General features: G+C 66.8%; 1 protein-coding gene across 3 annotated transcripts in view; it reads left to right on the top strand.

Moving 5' to 3' along the window:
* PLEC (plectin) overlaps positions 1 to 16177 on the top strand; it is a 127049-nt gene that overhangs the window by 103672 nt on the left and 7200 nt on the right. For all 3 annotated transcript variants that reach the window (XM_086875582.1, XM_086875588.1, XM_086875583.1), the window contains 12 exons: positions 66 to 167; positions 442 to 588; positions 1711 to 1866; positions 2710 to 2907; positions 2974 to 3102; positions 4326 to 4496; positions 4600 to 4755; positions 6983 to 7189; positions 8682 to 8801; positions 9458 to 9627; positions 12250 to 12409; positions 15090 to 15287. In XM_086875582.1, the coding sequence (XP_086731708.1) occupies positions 66 to 167; positions 442 to 588; positions 1711 to 1866; positions 2710 to 2907; positions 2974 to 3102; positions 4326 to 4496; positions 4600 to 4755; positions 6983 to 7189; positions 8682 to 8801; positions 9458 to 9627; positions 12250 to 12409; positions 15090 to 15287 (1914 nt within the window). The remainder of the gene's footprint in view (positions 1 to 65; positions 168 to 441; positions 589 to 1710; positions 1867 to 2709; positions 2908 to 2973; positions 3103 to 4325; positions 4497 to 4599; positions 4756 to 6982; positions 7190 to 8681; positions 8802 to 9457; positions 9628 to 12249; positions 12410 to 15089; positions 15288 to 16177) is intronic.

The raw sequence follows: 16177 nt of genomic DNA, 5'->3' as shown, positions 1-16177 counted from the left end.
TCAGGTGTGTGAGGGACCCTGGGGCCACCATGGGGTGCCCCCAATGCCCGTTTTCCCTATGCCAGCGGCTGCTGGAGTGGCTGGACGCAGCCGAGCTGCGCATCGCCGAGGAGTTCCTGGTCGGCGGGGACCTGGACATGGTGCAGCAGCAGCTGGCGGAGCTCAAGGTGCCACCCTGGCCACGCGGGGCCGTGGGGGCCGGGAGGGCACGGGTGGGATGGGGGGATGGCAGGTGGGACAGTGGCGGTGCCCCAGCGGCGGGCGCTCGGTAGCCAAGTCCTGCCTGGGGTAGCCAAATCCTGTCCCCCACAAGTCCCTGAGGTGGCCGGGCACCCCCGCAGGAGCAGCCCCGGTGCCTGTGCTGTGCCGTGGGGTGCCGGGGGTCAGACAGACCCTGCCCCGCTGTGTGGGGCCGGGTCACCGAGCAGTGCCACCCCCCAGGAGTTCAAGCGGGAGCTCTACCAGTGCAAGGTGGATGTGGAGAGCCTGCGGCACCAGGGGGGCTCGGGGCAGGGGGACCCCCCGGCCACCCTCAGCGACTTCCGCCAGCGCTGGGACCACCTGGAGGAGGAGATCGTCAGCCGACAGGTGGGGAGGGGGCACGGGGGGCTCGGGGCAGGGCTGGCAGGACAGGTGGGGTGCCAGGAATGGGCTGGGTGGGCACGTGGGTGTGTGGTGCTGGGTCAGCGGGGGTGGCTGCAAATGGGCACTGGGTGGGTGCCCAGGGCTGGATGGGCTCTGGGTGGGCAATGGGTGAGTGCCCAGGGCCGGGTGGGCACTGGGTGGGCACTGGGGGGGTGCTGGGTGGGTGCCCAGGGCTGGGTGGGCACTGGGTGGGCACTGGGTGGGTGCTGGGTGGGCACTGGGTGGGCACTGGGTGAGTGCCCAGGGTCAGGTGGGCACTGGGTGGGCACTGGGTGGGCACTGGGTGAGTGCCCAGGGCCGGGTGGGCACTGGGTGGGCACTGGGGGTTGCTGGGTGGGTGCCCAGGGTCGGGTGGGCACTGGGTGGGCACTGGGTGGGCAATGGGTGGGCAATGGGTGAGTGCCAAGGGTCAGGTGGGCATTGGGTGGGCACTGGGTGGGCAATGGGTGGGTGTCCAGGGCTGGGTGGGCACTGGGTGGGTGCTGGATGGGTGCCCAGGGCTGGGTGGGCACTGGGTGGGCGCCCAGGGTCAGGTGGGCACTGGGGGGGTGCTGGGTGGGTGTCCAGGGTCAGGTGGGCACTGGGGGGGTGCTGGGTGGGCACTGGGTGGGTGTCCAGGGTCAGGTGGGCACTGGGTGGGCACTGGGTGGGCACTGGGTGGGCGCTGGGCGCTCTGTGGGTGCCCAGGGCTGGGTGGGCACTGGGTGGGCACTGGGTGGGTACTGGGTGGGCGCTCTGTGGGTGCCCAGGGCTGGGTGGGCACTGGGTGGGCACTGGGTGGGTACTGGGTGGGCGCTCTGTGGGTGCCCAGGGCTGGGTGGGCACTGGGGATTGCTGGGTGGGTGCCCAGGGTCAGGTGGGCACTGGGTGGGTGTCCAGGGCTGGGTGGGCACTGGGGATTGCTGGGTGGGTGCCCAGGGTCAGGTGGGCACTGGGTGGGCACTGGGTGGGTGTCCAGGGCTGGGTGGGCACTGGGTGGGCACTGGGTGGGCGCTGGGCGCTCTGTGGGTGCCCAGGGCCGGGGCTGCCCTTGCTTCCCCCGACATCGCGGCTCCCTCCTGGCAGCACCAGCTGGAGGCAGCGCTGCTGGGGCTGGGGCAGTTCCAGCACCAGCTGGCCGAGCTGCTGCAGTGGCTGAGCAGCACCGGGGAGCAGCTGCGCGGCCCCGCACCCCTGCGCCCCGACCTGCAGAGCTGCGAGATCGAGCTGGCCAAGCACAAGGTGAGGCTGCACAGGGGCCCGAGGGACGTGTGGCCACAGTCACAATACCGGGGTGTGCGTCCTGGGCGTCCTGGCCGCGGTGGCACCCCAAGGGTGGGGGTCCTGGCCGCGGTGGCACCCCAGGGTGGGTGTCCTGATGGTGGTGTCACCCCAGGGTGGTCTCCTGGCCGTGGTGGCACCCCAGGGTGGGGGTCCCGGCCCCAGTGGCAGCCCCAGGGTGGGGGTCCTGGCTGTGGTGTCACCTCAGGGTGGTCTCCTGGCCACGGTGTCACTTCAGGGTGGTCTCCTGGCCGTGGTGGCAGCCCAGGGTGGGTGTGCTGGCCGCGGTGGCAGCCCAGGGTGGTCTCCTGGCCGCGGTGGCACCCCAGGGTGGGTGTGCTGGCCGCGGTGGCACCCCAGGGTGGGTGTGCTGGCCACAGGGCGCTGCCCGGCCCCTCCTCGGCTGCTGCGTTAGCAGGGCTGGGCAGGCTGCGGCGCGGGGCCGCGTCCCCTCCCGCGGTGACAGCACGGAAGGAATGAGCTGTCTCCCAGCCCCTTGCCCGGGCACGCTCCTGACGTGCCTGGAGCAGGCGAGGCTGCGAGGCTCGGGCTGTCCCCGCGCCTCGGGGGCCGTGCAAGGGGTCCCTGTCCCCTCTGCGCCCGGCCCGGCCACCGCGCTGCCCCGAATGCCCCGCACCCTGCTGAGATCAGCGGCCCTGAGCGCGGCCTGGGGGCACCCGTGGGTGCCGTCCCTGCCCGGTGTGACCCCTCAGCCAGTCCCCAGGGCCGCGGTGACAGCGGTGCTGCCTCGGGGCTTCGCTCTGTGCAGAGGGACGTGGGGTGACCCCGGCGCTCCGTCCCCAGGTGCTGCGGACAGACGTGATGTCCCACGCGCGCACGGTGCAGTCGGTGACCGAGGCGGGGCAGGGGCTGCTGCTCTCCAGCCTGGGGGAGAGCGTGGAGGGGCTGCAGCGCAGCCTCCAGCAGCTGGGGCAGCGCTGGGACCTGGTGCGCAGCGAGACCGAGAGCCGGCAGCTGGAGCTGGAGAACAACCTGAGCCAGGTACGGCCGCGGGCCCGCGGCGCTGCCGGGCGGAGGGGCCGGCGCTGAGCCTCGCCTCGCCCCCAGGTGCAGGACATCACCCTGGAGATCACCGAGCTGCTGCAGTGGCTGGAGCAGGTGGAGCTGCAGCTCTTCTGCTCCAAGCCGGCCTGGGGCCACCCGGATGCCACCAAAGAGAAGCTCAACGCGCACCTGGTGAGAAGCAGCGCCAGCCGGCCGCAGGGCCGGCCCCTGGCGTCTGTGGGGCGGATGTGTGCCCCAGATCCACCCCTCTGCACGCTGCTGGGCCAGGATCCTTCCCTCTGCCTCCTCTTCCCAACCGGGCATAGCCTGGTACCCCTCCCTCAGCCACTCCAGCTCCGTAAGACCAGAGCAGGAGCCATCCTTGCCCTTGTCCCTTGCCCTGAACCTGTTCTTGTCCCCATCCACATCCCTGTCTTCATCCCTTCTCCCTGTTCACTATGGCTGTCTCCCTTGTCCCCATCCCTGTCCCCATCCCTGTCCTCTGTCTTCTTTATCTGACCCCTCCACATTCCCATCCCCATCCCTGTTCCCATCCCTGTCCCCATCCCTGTTCCCATCTCTGTTCCCATCCCCCTGTCCCCATCCCTGTCCCCGTCTACTTTACCTGACCCCTCCACATCCCCATCCCTGTTCCCATCCTTGTTTCCATCCCCATCCCCGTCCCCGTTCCCGTTCCCATCCCCGTTCCCATCCCCATCCCCATCCCCGTTCCCATCCCCGTTCCCGTCCCCGTCCCCGTTCCCATCCCCGTTCCCATCCCCGTTCCCATCCCCGTTCCCATCCCCATCCCTGTTCCCATCCCCGTTCCCATCCCCGTTCCCGTCCCCGTCCCCGTTCCCATCCCTGTTCCCATCCCTGTTCCCATCCCCGTTCCCATCCCCATCCCTGTTCCCATCCCCGTTCCCATCCCCGTTCCCGTCCCCGTCCCCGTTCCCATCCCCATCCCCATCCCCGTTCCCATCCCCATCCCCATCCCCGTTCCATCCCCGTTCCCATCCCCATCCTTGTTCCCATCTCCATCCCATCCCCGTTCCCATCCCTGTTCCCATCCCCGTTCCCATCCCCGTTCCCATCCCCATCCCCGTTCCCATCCCCGTTCCCGTTCCCATCCTCATCCCTGTTCCCATCCCCGTTCCCATTCCCGTTCCCGTCCCCGTTCCCATCCCCATCTCCGTTCCCATCCCCGTTCCCATCCCCATCCCCATCCCCGTTCCCATCCCCGTTCCCATCCCCGTTCCCATCCCCGTTCCCATCCCCGTTCCCGTCCCCGTTCCCGTCCCCGTTCCCATCCCTGTACCTGTCCCTGCCTTGCCATGCCCGTCCCTGTCCGTTTCCTGGCCGTGCCGCCCGTGCCGGTCCTGAGGGCGGTCCCGCGGCGGGCGCTGTCCCGGCAGGAGCTGTGCCGGGAGCTGGAGGCGCGGGCCGTGTCCTACCGGGGGCTGCGGGAGCGGCTGCAGCGGCTGCTGGACTCGTGCCGCGCGGGCCGGCCCTGCAGCACCGAGCACAGCCTGCGGCTCCTGGAGCAGAAGTGGGAGAGCGTCCAGGCCGAGGCCCAGGAGAGGAAGGTGCGCGGGGTGCGGGGCTGGGACCCCCGGGGGGCTCACGCTGACCGCAGCAGGTCAGGAGCGGCGGGATCCCACCTCCACCGGTGCCTGCCCCTGCCCGCAGGAGCGCCTGGCCGAGGGGCTGACCGTCACCACCGAGTTCCACGGCTCCGCGCAGGAGCTGCTGCGCTGGGTGGCCCACGCCGAGGAGCTGCTGGGGTCCCCCGCGCCCCCCAGCTTCGTCCTGGACACCGTCACCGCCCAGATCCAGGAGCACAAGGCAAGAGCGCTCGGGGCCGGTTCGTGGAGCTGGGTCTGCCCGAGGGCACCTGCGTGGCCCCTGCAGGGATCTGCAGCAAGTGGGATGTCCAGTGCTCCGTGCCCAGCCCAGCGTGTGCCTGGTGCTCCGTGTCCTGTCCTGGCTGTGTCCGGGGGCTCCATGTCCTGTCCTGTCCTGGCTGTGTCCAGTGCTCCATGTCCTGTCCTGGCTGTGTCCAGTGCTCCATGTCCTGTCCTGGCTGTGTCCAGTGCTCCATGTCCTGTCCTGTCCTGTCCTGGCTGTGTCCAGTGCTCCATGTCCTGTCCTGGCTGTGTCCAGTGCTCCGTGTCCTGTCCTGTCCTGGCTGTGTCCGGGAGCTCCATGTCCTGTCCTGGCTGTGTCCAGTGCTCCATGTCCTGTCCTGTCCTGTCCTGGCTGTGTCCAGTGCTCCATGTCCTGTCCTGGCTGTGTCCAGTGCTCCATGTCCTGTCCTGTCCTGGCTGTGTCCGGGGGCTCCATGTCCTGTCCTGTCCATTCCTGGCTGTGTCCAGTGCTCCGTGTCCTGTCCTGGCTGTGTCCAGTGCTCCATGTCCTGTCCTGGCTGTGTCCAGTGCTCCGTGTCCTGTCCTGTCCTGGCTGTGTCCAGTGCTCCATGTCCTGTCCTGTCCTGGGCTGTGTCCAGTGCTCCATGTCCTGTCCTGTCCTGTCCTGGCTGTGTCCAGTGCTCCATGTCCTGTCCTGGCACGGGCTGTGTCCAGTGCTCCGTGTCCTGTCCTGTCCTGGGCTGTGTCCAGTGCTCCATGTCCTGTCCTGTCCTGTCCTGGCTGTGTCCAGTGCTCCATGTCCTGTCCTGGCTGTGTCCAGTGCTCCATGTCCTGTCCTGTCCTGGCTGTGTCCAGTGCTCCATGTCCTGTCCTGGCTGTGTCCAGTGCTCCGTGTCCTGTCCTGTCCTGTCCTGGCTGTGTCCAGTGCTCCATGTCCTGTCCTGGCTGTGTCCGGGGGCTCCATGTCCTGTCCTGGCACGGGCTGTGTCCAGTGCTCCATGTCCTGTCCTGTCCTGGCTGTGTCCAGTGCTCCATGTCCTGTCCTGTCCTGGGCTGTGTCCAGTGCTCCATGTCCTGTCCTGTCCTGTCCTGGCTGTGTCCAGTGCTCCATGTCCTGTCCTGGCACGGGCTGTGTCCAGTGCTCCATGTCCTGTCCTGTCCTGTCCTGGCTGTGTCCAGTGCTCCATGTCCTGTCCTGGCTGTGTCCAGTGCTCCATGTCCTGTCCTGTCCTGGCTGTGTCCAGTGCTCCATGTCCTGTCCTGTCCTGGCTGTGTCCAGTGCTCCATGCCCTGTCCTGGCTGTGTCCAGTGCTCCATGTCCTGTCCTGGGCTGTGTCCAGTGCTCCATGTCCTGTCCTGGCTGTGTCCAGTGCTCCATGTCCTGTCCTGGGCTGTGTCCAGTGCTCCATGTCCTGTCCTGGCTGTGTCCTGGTGGCTCCATGTCCTGTCCTGGCTGTGTCCAGTGCTCCATGTCCTGTCCTGTCCTGTCCTGGCTGTGTCCAGTGCTCCATGTCCTGTCCTGTCCTGGCTGTGTCCAGTGCTCCATGTCCTGTCCTGTCCTGTCCTGGCTGTGTCCAGTGCTCCATGTCCTGTCCTGTCCTTGCCCTGGCTGTGTCCAGTGCTCCATGTCCTGTCCTGTCCTGTCCTGGCTGTGTCCAGTGCTCCGTGTCCTGTCCTGTTCTGTCCTGGCTGTGTCCAGTGCTCCATGTCCTGTCCTGTCCTGGCTGTGTCCAATGCTCCATGTCCTGTCCTGTCCTGGCTGTGTCCAGTGCTCCATGTCCTGTCCTGGCACGGGCTGTGTCCGGTGCTCCATGTCCTGTCCTGGCTGTGTCCAGTGCTCCATGTCCTGTCCTGGCTGTGTCCAGTGCTCCATGTCCTGTCCTGGCTGTGTCCAGTGCTCCATGTCCTGTCCTGTCCTGGCTGTGTCCAGTGCTCCATGTCCTGTCCTGGCACGGGCTGTGTCCGGTGCTCCATGTCCTGTCCTGGCTGTGTCCAGTGCTCCATGTCCTGTCCTGGCTGTGTCCAGTGCTCCATGTCCTGTCCTGGCTGTGTCCAGTGCTCCATGTCCTGTCCTGGCTGTGTCCAGTGCTCCATGTCCTGTCCTGTCCTGGGCTGTGTCCAGTGCTCCATGTCCTGTCCTGGCTGTGTCCGGGGGCTCCTCACCTGCCCCAGGACCACCCGCACTCAGCTGCCCCTGCCCGCAGGCCCTGGTGAAGGAGGCGAATGTCCACGGGGAGAAGCTGGGCAGCCTGGAGGCCGTGGCCGCTCGCCTGAAGGATTTCAGTCGGAAGCAGGACGGGGCCGTCATCCAGAACCTGGTGCTGGCGGCCCGGGAGCGGCTGGGCAAGGTCCTGCAGCGGGCGGCCGAGCGGGGGGCGATGCTGGAGGAGGCCCGAAAACGCAGCAAGCAGGTACCGGGACACAGCCCGGCCGCTCCCATGGGCTGGGGAGGGGGCTCTGCCCCTTGCTTTGCTTTGGACACGGGCCTGGAGGGACAGGAGAGCGGGGAATGGCTTCCCACTGCCAGAGGACACGGCTGGATGGGATCCTGGGAAGAAATTCTTCCCTGTGAGGGCGGTTTCCCCGAAAAGCTGAGTCTGCCCCATCCTCAGACGTGTCCAGGACGAGGTTGGATGGGGTTTGGAGCTCTCTGCTCTAGTGGAAGCTGTCCCTGGCCATGGCAGGCGGGTGGAACTGAGGGGCTTTAAGGTCCTTCCAACCCAAAGCAGCCCAGGACTCGATTCCCTGCCGTGGGTCCTGCCAGCAGGGAGGGACCGCAGGGCTCCAGCGCTGTCACCGTCCTGTCCTGGCCCTGGGGCTCCCTGGCTCCTGTTCGGGTCGCCCCAGATCCGCTTTGCCCCTGCGTCCCCCCTCAGCCCCCTCAGCCCCCTCAGCCCCCCCAGCCCCCACAGCCCCCACAGCCCCCTCAGCCCCACAGCCCCCTCAGCCCCCAGAGAGCCCCCACAGCCCCCTCAGCCCCCACAGCCCCCTCAGCCCCACAGCCCCCACAGCCCCCACAGCCCCCTCAGCCCCCACAGCCCCCACAGCCCCCACAGCCCCCTCAGCCCCCACAGCCCCCACAGCCCCCACAGCCCCCACAGCCCCCGCAGCCCCACAGCCCCCTCAGCCCCACAGCCCCCTCAGCCCCTCAGCCCCCTCAGCCCCCTCAGCCCCCACAGCCCCCACAGCCCCCGCAGCCCCACAGCCCCCTCAGCCCCACAGCCCCCTCAGCCCCCTCAGCCCCTCAGCCCCACAGCCCCACAGAGCCCCCACAGCCCCCTCAGCCCCCACAGCCCCTCAGCCCCACAGCCCCCACAGCCCCACAGCCCCTCAGCCCCCACAGCCCCCACAGCCCCCTCAGCCCCCACAGCCCCCTCAGCCCCCTCAGCCCCCACAGCCCCCTCAGCCCCCTCAGCCCCACAGCCCCCACAGCCCCACAGCCCCCTCAGCCCCCTCAGCCCCACAGCCCCCTCAGCCCCACAGCCCCCTCAGCCCCCTCAGCCCCTCAGCCCCACAGCCCCACAGAGCCCCCACAGCCCCCACAGCCCCCACAGCCCCCTCAGCCCCACAGCCCCCTCAGCCCCCTCAGCCCCACAGCCCCCACAGCCCCCACAGCCCCCACAGCCCCCTCAGCCCCCTCAGCCCCACAGCCCCCTCAGCCCCACAGCCCCACAGAGCCCCCACAGCCCCCACAGCCCCCACAGCCCCCTCAGCCCCACAGCCCCCTCAGCCCCCTCAGCCCCCTCAGCCCCCTCAGCCCCACAGCCCCCACAGCCCCCACAGCCCCCACAGCCCCCACAGCCCCCTCAGCCCCACAGCCCCCACAGCCCCCTCAGCCCCACAGCCCCACAGCCCCCACAGCCCCCTCAGCCCCACAGCCCTCCCCTCTCCCCTCCACCGCAGTTCAGCGAGTCCCGGCGGCTGCTCCTGGACTGGATGGACGAGGTGGAGCAGAGCCTGGAGGTGCCGCAGGACGCTGCCACCAGCCAGGAGGAGATCAAGTGCCAGCTGGCTGAGCACAAGGTGGGGCTGCCCCGCTCCCTGGCACACGGGAGGGTCCGGGCGGTGCAGAACCGGGGTTCTGGGGGCTGCCGAGGGGGGGATCCCCAGCTCCCGGGGGGGACACCCAGCACCAGAGAGGCTGGACAACACCCCAGGGCCATCCTGTAGAGTTGGGACACCTTGGGGGTGTCGTTCCGATTGGGAACGGCTTTAAAGAACGACACTGACTCTCAAGGGAGTCACAACAGGAGAATTCTTTAGTTTATTGCTTCAGCTCTGTCTTATAGACAGATACGTGGAAAGTACAGAAAGGAAACTCTTATTGGTTAACAAAGTACTACATCACCATCATTGGTCAGGGTGGCCCATCACCCCCCCTGGCCTTCTCCTGCAAGAGAAAACAAGACTGCAAAACAACACCTGCAAGGCTGTTTAGTATCTCTGAGAATTGTTTTAATTCCTTCTCATGAATTTCTCAGGCTAGCCCTCAGTCAGGCCTGAGAGCTATGTGGCCTGTAATAACTACAGGCACTCTGATTCAGATTTAGCATCCATAGTGGGGGAGTGCTGGGTGTTGGAATCCCAAGTGGCCCAGGGGTCTTGGGGGAGGAGGGAGTCTCCCCCCGCCCCGGCTGGGGGACCCAACACCCACCTGTGGGGTGCGGGGTCCCCTGCAGGCGTTCCAGAAGGTGCTGCGGGCAAAGCGTCCGGTGTACGAGGCGACGCTGCGGAGCGGGCGGGCACTGCGGGAGGGGGCCCGGCTCCCCCAGGACCTGCAGCCGCTGGAGGAGCTGCTGGGGGAGCTGAAGGAGCGCTGGGACGCGCTGTGCAGCCACGCCGCAGAGAGGTGGGAACGGGGCGAGAGGGATGGGATGGGATCCATGGGATGGGATCCATGGGATGGGATCCATGAGATGGGATGGGATGGGATCCATGGGATGGGATGGGATCCATGGGATGGGATGGGATGGGATGGGATGGGATGGGATGGGATGGGATGGGATGGGATCCATGGGATGGGATGGGATGGGATGGGATCCATGGGATGGGATGGGGATGGGATGGGATGGGATGGGATGGGATGGGATGGGATGGGATGGGATCCATGGGATGGGATGGGATCCATGGGATCCATGGGATGGGATGGGATGGGATGGGATGGGATGGGATGGGATGGGATGGGATGGGATGGGATGGGATGGGATGGGATCCATGGGATGGGATGGGATGGGATGGGATGGGATGGGATCCATGGGATGGGATGGGATGGGATGGGATGGGATGGGATGGGATGGGATGGGATTGGATGGGATGGGATGGGATGGGATGGGATGGGATGGGATGGGATTGGATGGGATGGGATGGGATGGGATGGGATCCATGGGATGGGATGGGATCCATGGGATCCATGGGATGGGATGGGATGGGATGGGATGGGATGGGATGGGATCCATGGGATGGGATGGGATCCATGGGATCCATGGGATGGGATGGGATGGGATGGGATGGGATGGGATCCATGGGATGGGATGGGATGGGATGGGATGGGATGGGATGGGATGGGATGGGATCCATGGGATGGGATGGGATGGGATGGGATGGGATGGGATGGGATGGGATGGGATGGGATGGGATGGGATGGGATGGGATCCATGGGATGGGATGGGATGGGATGGGATGGGATGGGATGGGATGGGATGGGATCAGTGGGATGGGATGGGATGGGATGGGATGGGATGGGATGGGGAAGGGACAGAGAAGGGGTTGGGATGGGAATAGGGATGGGAATAGGGATGGAAATGGGGATGGGATGGCATCAGCTGCTCTCTGCTCGCTGTGTGAGCCCCAGGCAGGCACAAGGAACTGCTCTTCCTCCCTGAGCATCCTGCTCCAGGAGCTCATTCCCAGCATTGCTGGGTTCTGCCTTGGGGTGCAGCTGGGCCCCATCCCCGTCCATAAAGACACTGCCAGGACCTGTCCCTGTCCATAATGGCACTGCCAGGACCTGTCCCTGTCCCTGTGGGCACTGCCAGGACCTGTCCCAGTCCATAATGCCACTGCTAGGACCTGTCCTAGTCCATAAAGACACTGCCAGGACCTGTCCCTGTCCATAACGGCACTACCAGGTCCTGTCCCAGTCCATAATGCCACTGCCAGGACCTGTCCCTGTCCATAACGGCACTGCCAGGACCTGTCCCTGTCCATAATAACGCTGCCAGGACCTGTCCCTGTCCCTGAGGGCGCTGCCAGGACCTGTCCCCGTCCCTGAGGGCACTGCCAGGACCAGTCCCCGTCCCTGAGGGCGCTGCCAGGACCTGTCCCCGTCCCTGTGGGCACTGCCAGGACCTGTCCCTGTCCCTGTGGGCACTGCCAGGACCTGTCCCTGTCCATAATAACGCTGCCAGGACCTGTCTCTGTCCCTGAGGGCACTGCCAGGACCTGTCCCTGTCCCTGAGGGCACTGCCAGGACCTGTCCCCGTCCCTGAGGGCACTGCCAGGACCTGTCCCCGTCCCTGAGGGCGCTGCCAGGACCTGTCCCCGTCCCTGTGGGCACTGCCAGGACCTGTCCCTGTCCCTGTGGGCACTGCCAGGACCTGTCCCTGTCCATAATAACGCTGCCAGGACCTGTCCCCGTCCCTGTGGGCACTGCCAGGACCTGTCCCCGTCCCTGTGGGCACTGCCAGGACCTGTCCCTGTCCATAATAACGCTGCCAGGACCTGTCCCCGTCCCTGTGGGCGCTGCCAGGACCTGTCCCCGTCCCTGAGGGCACTGCCAGGACCTGTCCCCGTCCCTGAGGGCACTGCCAGGACCTGTCCCTGTCCCTGAGGGCACTGCCAGGACCTGTCCCTGTCCCTGAGGGCACTGCCAGGACCTGTCCCCGTCCCTGAGGGCACTGCCAGGACCTGTCCCCGTCCCTGAGGGCGCTGCCAGGACCTGTCCCCGTCCCTGTGGGCACTGCCAGGACCTGTCCCTGTCCCTGTGGGCACTGCCAGGACCTGTCCCTGTCCATAATAACGCTGCCAGGACCTGTCCCCGTCCCTGTGGGCACTGCCAGGACCTGTCCCCGTCCCTGTGGGCACTGCCAGGACCTGTCCCTGTCCATAATAACGCTGCCAGGACCTGTCCCCGTCCCTGTGGGCGCTGCCAGGACCTGTCCCCGTCCCTGAGGGCACTGCCAGGACCTGTCCCCGTCCCTGTGGGCACTGCCAGGACCTGTCCCTGTCTGTTATGGCACTGCCAGGACCTGTCCCTGTCCCTGTGGGCGCTGCCAGGACCTGTCCCTGTCCATAACGGCACTGCCAGGACCTGTCCCAGTCCATAATGCCACTGCCAGGACCTGTCCCTGTCCATAATAACGCTGCCAGGACCTGTCCCCGTCCCTGCGGACACTGCAGCTCTGCGGGGCGGCTCCATGGGGTGCCCCCCAGCAGCCGGGTGCCCCCGCAGCATGTCCCGTGCCCCCGGCAGGCAGCACAAGCTGGAGGAGAACCTGCTCTTCTCGGGGAAGTTCACGGACGCGCTGCAGGCGCTGATGGACTGGCTGTACCGCGCCGAGCCGCAGCTCAGCGAGGACGCGCCCGTCGGGGGCGACCGCGACCTGGTCGGGGACCTCATGGACAAGCACAAGGTGAGTGGCCCCGGGGCGAGAGGGGACCCAGGAGCGCCGGGCTGAGCCCGGCCTCCCTCTGGGCCAGGAGCGGAGCCGGGCACAGGACGGGCACTGCCCGCTGCCTCCAGCTTGGCTTGAGCCCGGCTTGAGCCCGGCTTGTGCCCAGATTGAGCAGTTTGAGCCCAGATTGAGCCCGGCTTGAGCCCAGCTTGAACAGTTTGTGCCCGGCTTGAGCCCAGATTGAGCCCAGCTTGAGCCCGGTTTGAGCCCAGCTTGTGCCCAGATTGAGCCCGGCTTGAGCAGCTTGTGCCCGGCTTGAGCCCAGATTGAGCCCGGTTTGTGCCCGGCTTGAGCCCAGATTGAGCCCGGCTTGTGCCCGGCTTGAGCCCAGATTGAGCCCAGTTTGAGCCCGGCCTGTGCCCAGATTGAGCCCGGTTTGTGCCCAGATTGAGCCCGGTTTGTACCCGGTTTGAGCCCAGATTGAGCCTGGCTTGTGCCCGGCTTGAGCCCAGATTGAGCCCAGCTTGTGCCCAGTTTGAGCCCGGCTTGTGCCCAGTTTGAGCCCAGCTTGTGCCCAGTTTGTGCCCAGATTGAGCCCGGCTTGAGCCCAGATTGAGCCCGGCTTGAGCCCAGCTTGTACCCAGCTTCAGCCCGGCTTGAGCTCAGCTCGAGCCCCTCGCCCTGTGTCAGCGCTGGGGGGCCCCACGTACCCCAGAGCTGTGAGGTTTTGGGGTTCAGCAGAGCCCTGTGCCCGGTCCTGTGAAGGTTTGGGGTTCAGGAGAGCCCCGTGCCGACTCCTGTGAGGTTTTGGGGTGCAGGAGAGCCCCGTGCCTGTTCCTGTGAGGGTTTGGGGTTCAGGGGAGCCCTGTGCCCGGTCCTGTGAGGTTTTGGGGTTCAGGAGAGCCCCGTGCCGACTCCTGTGAGGTTTTGGGGTGCAGGAGAGCCCTGTGCCCGCTGCTGTGAGGGTTTGGGGTTCAGCAGAGCCCTGTGCCCACTCCTGTGAAGGTTTGGGGTTCAGAGGAGCCCTGTGCCCACTCCTGTGAGGTTTTGGGGTTCAGGAGAGCCCCGTGCCGACTCCTGTGAGGGTTTGGGGTTCAGGAGAGCCCTATGCCCACTCCTGTGAGGTTTTGGGGTTCAGCAGAGCCCTGTGCCCGCTCCTGTGAGGGTTTGGGGTGCACAGGAACCCTGTGCCCATTGCTGTGAGGGTTTGGGGTTCAGGAGAGCCCTATGCCCACTCCTGTGAAGGTTTGGGGTTCAGGAGAGCCCCGTGCCGACTCCTGTGAGGTTTTGGGGTGCAGGAGAGCCCTGTGCCCGCTGCTGTGAGGGTTTGGGGGGCACAAGAGCCCTCTGCCTGTTCCTGTGAGGGTTTGGGGTTCAGGGGAGCCCTGTGCCTGTTCCTGTGAGGTTTTGGGGTTCAGCAGAGTTCCGTGCCTGCTCCTGTGAGGTTTTGGGGTTCAGCAGAGTTCCGTGCCCGCTCCTGTGAGGGTTTGGGGTTCAGGTGAGACCCTGTGCCCGCTCCTGTGAGGTTTTGGGGTTCAGCAGAGTTCCGTGCCCGCTCCTGTGAGGGTTTGGGGTGCAGGAGAGCCCTGTGCCCGCTCCGGTGAAGGTTTGGGGTTCAGAGGAGCCAGGTCCTGTGAGGTTTTGGGGTTCAGGGGAGCCCCATGCCTGTTCCTGTGAGGTTTTGGGGTTCAGCAGAGCCCCGTGCCCGCCCCTGTGAGGTTTTGGGGTTCAGCAGAGCTCCGTGCCCGCTCCTGTGAGGGTTTGGGGTGCAGGAGAGCCCTGTGCCTGTTCCTGTGAGGTTTTGGGGTGCACAGGAACCCTGTGCCCGGTCCTGTGAGGTTTGGGGGTTCAGGAGAGCCCTGTGCCTGTTCCTGTGAGGATTTGGGGTGCACAGGAACCCTGTGCCTGTTCCTGTGAGGTTTTGGGGTTCAGGGGAGCCCCGTGCCCGCTGCTGTGAGGGTTTGGGGTTCAGCAGAGCCCTGTGCCTGTTCCTGTGAGGTTTTGGGGTTCAGCAGAGCCCTGTGCCTGTTCCTGTGAGGTTTTGGGGTTCAGGAGAGCCCTGTGCCTGTTCCTGTGAGGGTTTGGGGTTCAGCAGAGCTCCGTGCCCGCTCCTGTGAGGGTTTGGGGTTCAGGGGAGCCCTGTGCCTGTTCCTGTGAGGTTTTGGGGTTCAGCAGAGCTCCGTGCCTGCTCCTGTGAGGTTTTGGGGGTTCAGGGGAGCCCTGTGCCTGTTCCTGTGAGGGTTTTGGGGGTTCAGCAGAGCTCCGTGCCCACTCCTGTGAGGTTTTGGGGTTCAGGGGAGCCCTGCACAGCAGTGGGGTTCAGGTGAGACCCTGTGCCTGTTCCTGTGAGGGTTTGGGGTTCAGCAGAGCTCCGTGCCCGCTCCTGTGAGGTTTTGGGGTTCAGCAGAGCCCTGTGCCCGCTCCTGTGAGGGTTTGGGGTTCAGGGGAGCCCTGTGCCTGTTCCTGTGATGTTTTGGGGTTCAGCAGAGTTCCGTGCCCGCTCCTGTGAGGTTTTGGGGTTCGGGGGAGCCCTGCACAGCAGTGGGGTTCAGGTGAGACCCTGTGCCTGTTCCTGTGAGGGTTTTGGGGGTTCAGCAGAGCTCCGTGCCCGCTCCTGTGAGGGTTTGGGGTTCAGGGGAGCCCTGCACAGCAGTGGGGTTCAGGTGAGACCCTGTCCCACGCCCTGCCCTCCCTCCAGGTGTTCCAGAAGGAGCTGGGCAAACGCGCCAGCTGCATCAAGACGCTGAAGCGCTCGGTGCGGGACCTGACGCGCGGCAGCAGCAGCGTGGACTCGCAGTGGCTGCAGCGGCAGGTGGAGGAGCTCAGCACCCGCTGGGACCTGGTTTGCAAACTCTCCCTGTCCAAGCAGGCCCGGCTGGAGGCGGCGCTGCGGCAGGTGAGGGCGGGGGGCAGCGGGGACCCCGGCTGGGGGGGCTGGGGCAGCAGGGGGACCCCAGCTGGGGGCTGGGGGCAGCAGGGGGACCCCGCCTGGGGGGGCTGGGGGGCAGCAGGGGGACAGCAGGGGAACCCCTCCTGGGGGCGGGGGGCAGCGGGGACCCCACCTTGGGGCTGGGGGGCAGCAGGGGGACCCCTCCTGGGGCTGGGGGCAGCGGGGGAACCCCGCCTGGGGGCTGGGGGCAGCAGGGGGACAGCAGGGGAACCTCCCCTGGAGGCAGGGGGGCAGCAGGGGGACCCCGCCTTGGGGCTGGGGGCAGCAGGGGGACCCCACCTGGGGGCTGGGGGCAGCAGGGGGACCCCCCCCCGGGGGACTGCGGCCGAGTGGGAAGGCTGAGATGGCTGTGGGGGTGTGGAGTGCTTGGGTGGCCGTGGGGTGTGTGGGTGGCCTTGTTCTGGGGGTGTCCAGGTGAGGGATGGCCGGGATCTGGGGGTGTCCAGGTGAGGGATGGCCGGGATCTGGGGGTGTCCAGGTGAGGGATGGCCGGGATCTGGGGGTGTCCTGGTGGGGAATGGCCGTGCTTGGGGTTACCCAGGTGAGGGATGGCCGTGCTCTGGGTGTGTCCAGGTGGGGGAAAGCTGTGATTTGGGGGTGTCCGTGCTCTGGGGGTGTCCAGGTGGGGGAAAGCCGTGATTTGGGGGTGTCCGTGCTCTGGGGGTGTCCAGGTGGGGGAAAGCTGTGATTTGGGGGTGTCCGTACTCTGGGGGTGTCCAGGTGGGTATGGCCGTGCTCTGGGGGTTGCTCTGTGGGGTGCTCAGGTGGGTGGCTGTGCGTTTGGGGGTGTTCTGGGCTCCGTGGGTGGTGTGGGGGCCGTGCCTTTTGGGGTTGTC

Source organism: Cyanistes caeruleus, chromosome 1 (genome assembly GCF_971803275.1).
Source record: "Cyanistes caeruleus chromosome 1, bCyaCae1.hap1.1, whole genome shotgun sequence".
NCBI classification, from domain to species: Eukaryota; Metazoa; Chordata; class Aves; order Passeriformes; family Paridae; genus Cyanistes; species Cyanistes caeruleus.
The sequence above is the reverse complement of the archived record's forward strand: the minus strand, read 5'-3'. Positions and strand labels throughout refer to the sequence as shown.